Source organism: Ceratosolen solmsi, unplaced genomic scaffold, assembly GCF_000503995.2.
Source record: "Ceratosolen solmsi marchali unplaced genomic scaffold, CerSol_1.0 scaffold63, whole genome shotgun sequence".
In the NCBI taxonomy this organism is placed as follows: domain Eukaryota; kingdom Metazoa; phylum Arthropoda; class Insecta; order Hymenoptera; family Agaonidae; genus Ceratosolen; species Ceratosolen solmsi.
In genome coordinates this window covers 1,199,032-1,209,356 of record NW_011948437.1, presented here as the reverse complement: position 1 = coordinate 1,209,356, position 10,325 = coordinate 1,199,032, and the positions used below count along the sequence as shown (strand labels likewise).

At 27.4% G+C, this 10,325-nt stretch overlaps 1 protein-coding gene across 1 annotated transcript in view; it reads right to left on the bottom strand.

Annotated features, from left to right (window-relative positions):
* Positions 1 to 380: 380 nt before the first annotated feature.
* The window catches only part of LOC105365215 (junctophilin-1), a 40,790-nt gene continuing 30,845 nt past the window's right edge, over positions 381 to 10,325 (bottom strand). The window contains exons 10-11 of the mRNA XM_011503322.1: positions 2,958 to 3,167; positions 381 to 530 (exon numbers count right to left, since the gene is read on the bottom strand). Of these exons, the coding sequence (XP_011501624.1) occupies positions 444 to 530; positions 2,958 to 3,167 (297 nt within the window). The 3' untranslated portion in view covers positions 381 to 443. The remainder of the gene's footprint in view (positions 531 to 2,957; positions 3,168 to 10,325) is intronic.

The window sequence follows — 10,325 nt, the reverse complement described above, 5'->3', positions numbered from 1 at the left end:
AAGGCTCTAATTTACTAAATTATGCTACAAACGTCTATATATAATCAGCTCTTGATCCCCTTGATCTTCGTCTCTTCTTAAAAATGTTCTCTAACTCGCTCAATACAAAAGCTAACAACAATACGGTGACAACAAGTAAAATTCATTTTCCAGTCTCGTAACGAGATCACTTCCAGGGTAGACCATCAGTTATGTTAATGTGCAAAACGCTGTTTTTCTTTCTATCCTCGTATACTTTACTCGAAAAATTCCAAATGTAATAATTTTGTTCTGGAATTGCTGATTGTGTATCATACAATCAATGGCCACCTGAAAATTCTCTGTCCCATCTCCTCAACGGAGGATCTAAGAGGTTAAGTGTCATTATTTCTTGTAATTCCCAGTTGTTTTCAAGTAACCTCCACGACGCGATGCTCAAGCCGATTATCGCTGGACTGTTGATGCTACGTCAATAGTTTTATGAACATCAATGCCAGCGATATATTGATAAATAGTACGAGCATCACTAGTTGCTGTCGCGAGAACCAGTCCTGCAAAATATAAAAATTGTGCAAATTAAGCTAATGGATTCAAATGTGAAGTTGGAGATAATGATTATTGTTCTAAAGACTCTTAGGAGTCATTGCTCCATAAGATAATAAGGGAAACATAAGATATTTTAACAAGAGAACTAAATCTATTTTATTATTTTATATCTAATATTCACGCAAATAGTACGATTGAAAAATAATATGCAATTTTCTTTAATAATTTTAATATTATTAAACTTATTTACGTAGTTTTTGTTTGCAAAAACTTTTATACTTATACGTATAACTTTTATAATACTTAACAAAAGGGAAAACTATATATTTAATGAAGCTTATACATCAGAAATTTGTTTGTAAAGTTTTGAATAAGGAAAATTAATTTTTAATTGTATTTTTCATATTCTATTTTAGATAAAGAATATTATCAAATATAAATATCAATAAAGTTTAATAAACCAAGTTCTATATAATTTTCTCTAATTCTCTAGTATTATTTATGGTAATTTTATTTAGCAATAAAAACAATATTATTTAATTATTTTGCAAAGAATTACATTAGTACAGAATATACGGGAATATTTTGCTGTGAAAAGTTCGAAATTTAAACATTTTTTTTTTACATCTTTCAAAACAAGTATTTTTAAATGAAAGCTGGTAAAATTTTATGTGCTTAAACATATTCAGTAACTATCAAGAAATTTATATTTTGAAGTAGAGGTATAAAAATTTTGTACGTATATTTTTTTTAAATTGACTTTACGCGGTTGTAAAAATGACTTTGCAAAATTTTTAATCCAATCATTTTGAAGTTTTATTTAAGCTAATTTATCAACGAAAAACGACAAAATTACTTAGGCTTTCACTCTTTTAAAATACGTAATTTATTAATTCTCAAAATCATAAATTCTATTTAACGTAATATTAACACGAATATTATTAAAAACTATTATCTGATTTATACTTAATACTCATTCATTCATTTGAAATTGTTTTCACAGTATAGAGTAAATTTTGACACGTTTTCATAACTTTCATTTTAATTAAACAAAAAACAAAAAAAAAAACAAAAAAACAAAAATAAAGTTCAATGAATGTATATAAATGATTTCGAATATAAAAATGTATTAAATTATTAAAAAAAAACTTTAAATCGGGGGTAATAATATTTACTTTATTAAAAAAAAATTCTAAAACTTTCATCAGTTTTTAAGATTTTAAGATACTTCAGTGGAATCATTATTTAAAATTTATTTATAGAGTATAGCATTCTATATAAGATTTCTTCAAGATTTCTATAATAGTGTATTTAAGATATAAAAATATCTTCCATTCGGATTTTTTATTACAGTCATTTGCCTTTTTATAATTAAAAAATATTTAATTGTAGTTGAAAATATTTATAATTTATCGAATAAAATAATTTAGAATATATTCGTGATTATTTGTGATATTTATAAATATATATATATATATATATATATATATATATATATATATATCGGCATTAAAAATACAATTATGATTATTATAATAATTATTATAAAATAATAATTACATAATAATAATAATAATAAGAAAAAGAAGAAGAAGAAGAAGAACAACAACAGCAACGACAACAATTATAATGATGATTATGATGATTATGATAAATAATTAATAATGGTATGATACGTATAATCATAATGCTAATAATAATAAAAAATATTGATAACGAGAAATCACATGTAATTAAAGGGATGGAAATATCCGAAGATAAGGAATCGTTTTCCCCGATACAACTATTATCATCAACTTCGTAAGTGCTTGGTACCGAGTTTGGTAATAATTTAATATATAATAATAATATTTGTCATGTTAATATTGTTTAGTAATTTTTTATATCAAGTCGATTTAAATATCTGACGTTTTATATATTATAATTATAAATTATTGTTATGATATAAATATTAATACAAAAAGTAATATTAATTTTATTGGTAATGAAATACATAAATCTATGATAATTATTTTTTATCTCGATACTTTTGCTAGAGCATGCTATCTTATAAGATAACGTTATAAAATATAAATGTCTGTCGATAATTAGATAGTTTGGCTAAATTTCTGCGAATGTAGATTAAACGTATATTAAAACTACGAACGATAGGGAGAAACAACTATCAAGCTCTATTTACCGAAATATGCTTTAGTTACTATCCCGATGCTTTTATCGAAGTGCATTGGTGAATCTCGATTAAGAATGGAAATGCGAACGATATTTGTAAATATAAAAGCGTCCACTTGCATCAATGGAAATTAATTGATTATATGTATATATAATACGGCATGTGCGGTAAGGATACGTTTCAGCAACGGAGTTAATTGACATTTCGCATCATTATCGAAAAAAAGTACCGCGCTGAGTCTCGATTTTCACTGAACACTCACTTTAACTTGAGGACTGACTAGGTAGAGCAGAGGATTGGCACGGAGCCTCTCATGCTCGTCGATTTGCCTGCGAATCTCCTCACGCCTCATACTGCTTAACACGCTGACCTCTTCTCTAGACAGCGGGCTGGTTGCGGTCAATTGTATCGGCTGCGCCACGTCCGGCAGTGATTTCTTTCGTTGTAAGCTCATCGCTGCCGCCGGCATCGCCTAAACAACAGGGCAGAGGGAGTAGGACTTGCTATTTTCCATTTTATACCATTACATCAAACCTTCACTTTAAGCTCCATTTTCTCGTTTTTCTTACTTTTCATTTTTTTTTTCACCCTTTATTATTACTTCTTATTGTTATTGTTATTATCATTATTGTTATCATTGTTGTTATCATTATTATTATCATTATTGTTATCATTATTGTTATCATTGTTATCATTGTTGTTGTTGTTATTATTATTATTATTATTATTATTATTATTATTATTATTATCATTATTATCATTATTATCATTATGATCATTATTATCATTATTAGTAATAGTATTTTGCGTTTTTAATTATCGTTAGGTTTTATTTTGATTTTAATTCTGGTAATGTTTAAAAATATTTGAAAATAATTTCATATTTACTTGATTGACTGGAAAAATTAATTATGTATAAAGTCGAAACGTTTTTGCCCAATTAATCGCCCACATTATTATTATAAGATACTCATGTTAAATAAATTTAATAGATTGTTATCAATGTGTTGCCAATGGATTTTAAGGCTTTAGAAGATATATAGACTAATGTGTTTACAAATGGCAAATCGAATACTTCAATAACTGTTCTTTTAATTGAAAAAGTTTTTCAACGATTCATAACAATATAAACATATTTATTATATTAATATATTCTTAAAATGTATTTACAGTCAAAGATATCTACGGGAATGCTTTTATGTGAGACATTTTTTTTTCTTCATATTTTAGGCTATAAAAAAATCATTCAATAAAATAACTAATAATTCTCATGAAATTCACAGATTATGCCTTTTTTCATGCTTACTGACTACATCTGGTAGTTTCGGCTACAGGATTACTACGAAGAAAGAAACTATAACCGTATTTTATGCTCTATCGTCGTTATCATCGTGTCATTCAACATCGAAACTAGATATCTAAAGTGTGGATTTTTTTTGTAAAATTCTATCGATCAATCGTTAGACACGAGCGGCGTAAATATTGCATTGTATTTAGAAAATGAATTTTATTGAATATTTCAAAGATTATTATAAGTAGGCAAATAAAATAACATATAACAAATAATAGCTAATACTAATAATAAGTAATTTTGGATTAATTAATATGAGAATGAAAATTTTAATTTTTATACGCGTACCATAATAGTAATTGTAATATGCAAAAATATACGTTGTATACTATTCTGTAACATATGCCTAGGGTTTTCTATATATATATATATATATATATATATATGCTTTCACTCATTGTTCATATCTATATATTATAAATTCCCTTATTAATTTAAATTTTATTTTACATACGTACATATAGCCATACAAGAGAGATAAGATGATAAAAGTAAAGGCGCGTGATCTATAGACTAGTATTGAACAATATAGTAACGAGCGTAGAATTATAATTGAATACGTCGATTCATAAACTATGCAATTTCTAGCCAAATGCGCAACGAACTCGGCGAGTCCAATCCTGGAAACACGCCAACTGTGAATCCTCGTCCCCATAATTTTACTTGACGCCGTCAGTGCGCTGACAAAACGTTGTCCTTGCCAGTGTCCGTACCATCGCCCGTGAAAATTTTCATTGATCTATATGTTTTTTTAGCAGTGATTAAAAGACAAGTATACGATATGATACATTTTTAAATGGCATCTATATTTGTTAGCTGGAAATAAACTCTGCACATTATTTTATTCTCGATTTCTTCTTTTCTTACACAAATAGTCGGCATTAATTATACAACGTATATCATCGAACGAGCGTGAATAATTAATAAATTGACACAAAGTTAGATCGGGATTTTGTTGTAGCCTCGTTTGTTTCATTAATAATAAAATAACTGGGAGTATGGGTGTATGAGATCGTTTTATTTTATATGTCTGAATATTTTGTAAAATATTGCATTACCAAAGTATCGATAAAAATTCTTATCTGACGAGTTAATTATGGAACTGAGACGTTTATTAAAAAAATATAATAAAACTCATGTCAATAATTCATATTTTAAAGAAATAATATTTACACGCATGTAAGAGTTTATTATTTATTATATTTATATTTATTTTAAATAAATTTTAAGTATTCAAGGTTAAATGCTAAAATGTTTATATTATGTATTTTAACAAATAAAAATGTACGAATTAATCATTGACTGTCGTCATGCAATAAGATCGTTACAATTTTAGTAAGGAATTTCTTGAATAATTTATTATTATTTCATCAATTTGACGTCTATTACAAAACCACTAGTTTAATTAATACTACATAATCATTGAAATTTTGAAGTCGTATTATTTAATTTGAAATATCTCTATGATTTCATATTCATGCATTTCCGGGAATAAACAATAACTACTTTTATAATCATTTTCGTAGTTAAGCATTTATATATCCGCTTTTAAAATTGTAAATATAAATAGTTATTGATTTGAAATTATTAAAATTAGATATTGCAAATGTATTTATCGCTTGATTTATGTTGAGCTAGCTTTGAAAATAAATAATGAAAGACAGATCGAATGACTTTAATTATTTACAGTCTGTTAAATTTATATATTCATTTTTTAATACATGTGTCTGCATGCGTGTAATAAATGTATATTCATGCATAGCTATGAAACCCTTGAAAAATTCTAATCCTTGCATAGATTAGACAGTTAACTGCTAGGAAGAGAGTCTCGGAGCTTTTAAAATATTACTCGTTTGGCAACGATTAAGAAATCCATTTAAAACAATAGAATTTGCATGATTTCTCGCAAAACTGATGCAATTATATTAATGAAAAAATAAGCAGTTGCAAAAGAAAATATTTCTTTATCTTCTATTTGTGTATAAATATTACACAATAGTAATAAAGTTACATCAGTAGTAATAAATTTTGAATTCACTCGATTGAATTAGGACTCGAGCTTCTTATCGATCACTAATTAATTTCGACAATCTTAAGCTTTACTCATCAAAAATCGGCGCACTTCTCAATTTTGCCTTTAACTTTTATCACCGACACAGTAAATCACCAATGAACGATCGCTAATAAAGCAGTTGCAGAGGAAATGTCTTCGCATATTCCAAGCTCTCGACAGCGGAATGCGGAAGACCGTTCGAGTAGAGAATGAAAGTACCTCGACGGGCGGTGCAACGATCCAGGATTCGGAGGCCCTCCTGGCCATGAGAGCCGGACTGCATAGTAACGCCTCTTCCTCCTCGTCCGGCTCGGAGGACCAAAACATTGCCACTACGGCAGCTACAGCTGCTCCTGCTTTCTCTTCAAGCACCTCGCATACCGCACACTAATATCGTTCGACTATCGCGCGTAGGGCGTGTAAAGGGATGACAAAAAAAAAAAAAAGAAGAAGCGAGACCGGGTGCCCGTAAGGGCCCCGCTTTATTTGAAAACCGTCGCGTGAGTGGAGGCTGCTAGTCCATAGACTAAAGGCAGCCGCACGCGTACGTATGCTTGACAAAAATAGAGCGAGGCTCGCTGTCTCTTTTTCTTCTCTGTGCGTCCCCACTATCGTGTTTTCTTTTTTTTTTTCTTTTTGCAGGCTCGTCGTCGCCAGTGCAGCACCGATGACGAGGAAGTACCGGCGAGCTCTCGCACTACCTTCTATCGATACTTGTGCTTTACGTTTGCGAATCGCCTTATCTGAAGGCTATTTATCGTCCGGGTTAACGGACCGCGGATACAGACCGGCTAGAGCCTGACATTGAAAATCTTGATGGATTACTGAGATTCGCGAGTCCAAAACTCTGTCAAGTTCAATGAAACGGGTGTAACGGTGATTCGCTCTTTTCTATCCGTTGGTATATTATTTATTTATTAATAATTATTGCAAGTGCGGCATTACACATCGGGGACGTCAAAATTTTTTATATGCGATGGAAAGAAGTGAATAATTGCCTAGTCCTTTAAAATATATCACTTGTAAATAATCGGTAAACTGACGATATTCGGTATGAAAGAGTTCGATAGTAGAGTGAATTAACAGTCTTGGGACAATTGAAATACAAGCTGTGTTGGATTCCACAAGTTACACAACAATTACATTTAAGCGAATTATATAAAAACACAATGTATATAATTAATTAAGACTTTAGAATGATTGTAATATAGAAAATTGAAATAAAATCTTTATAATCGAGTGTAAAAATTATAAAAGAAAAGAGAAAATTGGAAAAAAAATCTACTGTTGCATCAAAATCATGTTATTAATTTTCTATTACAAGCTTAAATTGTCCCATTGAGTATATATTAATTTAACAAATAAAAATCACCTATCTTAATTTAATTTATAATATTGTTTATTCTGTGTTAAACTTATAAAAAGAAAAACAAAGCCTGTACACTTTTCTACTATTTATTTATTAAATATTTATTAAATTTATATAAAATTGTTCATTTAAATATTTCAATTTCAAATGAAACGCAATAAAAATTATATGAAATATATGAATAAAAAATTTCCTTTGTTCACGACAAAACTTGGATTTACACAAAATTCGAACAAATACATTGATAGCATATATCTGCGCCCGTGCGCATGTGTTTATGTGTGTACAGTGTATGATAATTACTTATAAACTCTATTATCTTCACTATAGAGTTTATTTGTATATTTGTCATATTAATCGAACAAATATTAATTTTTATATTTTAGTTTCAAACTGATAATTTAAAATGCACGAATAGTGTCTTTCAATAATTTTCTATATTAGAGGATTTTGTTTCATTAATTTTATGGACATTATGAGTCAACGCGAGTTTCCGTGATTAACGGTAATGTGAAAATCGTCTATCGGCATTAAGCGATTTTCCTCTCTTTCTCATCGTCCCCGGACTTTAGCCAGGTTTCCCGAAAATTATTTTGAGAGTCTCAAAATATCGCTGATTGTAAAGCCGATGCTTCTTCTTAATACAACTTCTCTCGCGTGTATCGCTGTCCTCGCTTAAATATTTGGCACGCAGCTGAACTGCTGGGGGGTAGGGAGGTGAGGGGAAAGGAACGAAAGAACCGGTGACGGCAATCAAATAAAATAACACATGGTTGAAGAAAAAGAAAATTTCACATCTTTTCATTAACTCATTGAATTGTTGAACCGAGCCGTTTACAATTTTTTTTTTGTCATAAATTTGTCAAATAATTTTAATACGCAAATTTAAATATTTAATAAATATTTTATTATTATTAAATCATCATTGAGTATAAGTAGATAGAATGATATTTAAACTGTACTTTAGAAAATTCGTTCTCAACACAATTTCAATAACTAGAGCATGTGTTATCTGAATAAGTTTTAAGTTAATGAAAATGAAATTACGAAAGGTTATTTTTGACATTTATCATAATGAAATTTTTCTATGAAATTCAACATAATTTTTATATTTGCTGTGTACGTATTAATAATGTGAATAGGGAATTTTTTAATTTTTAATCAAATTTATATTAAATCGAGAACTCAAAAATATCTAATATGAACGTGAAATATTTTATTAGAATACATTGACTGTTAATGCACATTAATTTTTAAGATATTACAGATTAATTAACGATATTACAAATACATGCTTCAACATGTTTAATTTGAACGTAACTGCCTATTAAAAGATAATTTGACAAAAGTCAAATTAAAATTTAAGTAAATTATTATATAAATTATTAATTGATTTACATATAAGGATATATAAAGTGGTGTTATTTGTGAGTTATTCAATTTTACGCATAACAACTTATATTATATTTTAAAATTAATTAACGAACACATTAAAGTGCTTGAAAAAAATAAAAAGAAATTTATTTAAAGAAATAAATTCATGTAGAGGTATCGATTAAATTCATAATTTTATAAATTTTCTTAATTTATTTCTTATAATTTAATAACTTCCAAGCAATTCATAGGTTTTATATATTAAATACTTACGTTCTATTTATGCTTGTGCTAATGCAAATAATTAAAAATCAGTCGATAAAACTTAACTTATTTACGCTTGTTAATACATATATAAAATACGAATGCAATAATAAAAACATTGGACATTAAACCGTTCTTCAATTAATCCAAAGTTTTTAATCAATATTATTGAAATCACTTTAAACGGACATATATTACATTCATTCCTATACGTAATTCAATTTTCTTCGGAGTATTAGTTTATTACTTAGTTAGTCATGACGATATTAATAGATAATACAACTATTCATTACAAAAATACATGAAACATAACAGTAACATGTTACTTAACATATAACGTTAATTATATTTGGCAATATATAATGTTATTATTATAATATTATAAATAAACGATGTATATACGTCTATATATTTTTTGTACACTGCATAACTGTTCACATAGCTTTCTTTACAATTTCTTTATAAATTCATTTTACATAAATATATATCTGTATATTTCAGATGATTTATTTTAATTTAGCTGTTACTTACGATATTTTAAAAAATCGTAGTGTTAAAAATTTCTTTAATAATACTTCGTTAATTATTAATGTCTCATTATTTATCAAGGATATAGAATATTTGCTTAGGTAATATGATGTTTGACAAAAGATAGTGAGAGATAGTTAAAATAAAAATTGAAATAAGTTATAGTTAATTTTTGAAGGATGAAAATGTAACATATATATTCGATAATTAATATTGAAGATATAAATACAAAATTGTATATTGTATTGTACAGTTAGGACTTATCGAATTATTATTGGAATTTAAGAATACAACTTAAGCAGAGTTCATTAATATCTCTCGTGATATAATTTAAAAGATTTATAATTACCGTACAAAATTGAGTGCAAAATTTATTTTAGGTAATCATAAATTTTATCAATAAATTCATTTCTATTTCATTCACTTACAAACTACCATCATTTAATAATGTTTGAGTAATTAAAAATCAATTGTAATATAAAGAAACATCACACGAGGTATTAAATTTTATGAAAAAAAAAACTGCAATCCTATATCCTTAATTTGTTTATTTAATTATTTATTTTTTTCATAATATTATTAAATACTGCTTTTTATGCTAAAAATATCCTTCAAAAATAAAAATGAAGCGGAAGAAGTGGTGCATTGATCAAGGATTTTTCAGCTTTGAAAAAGCAAACTATTATACCGA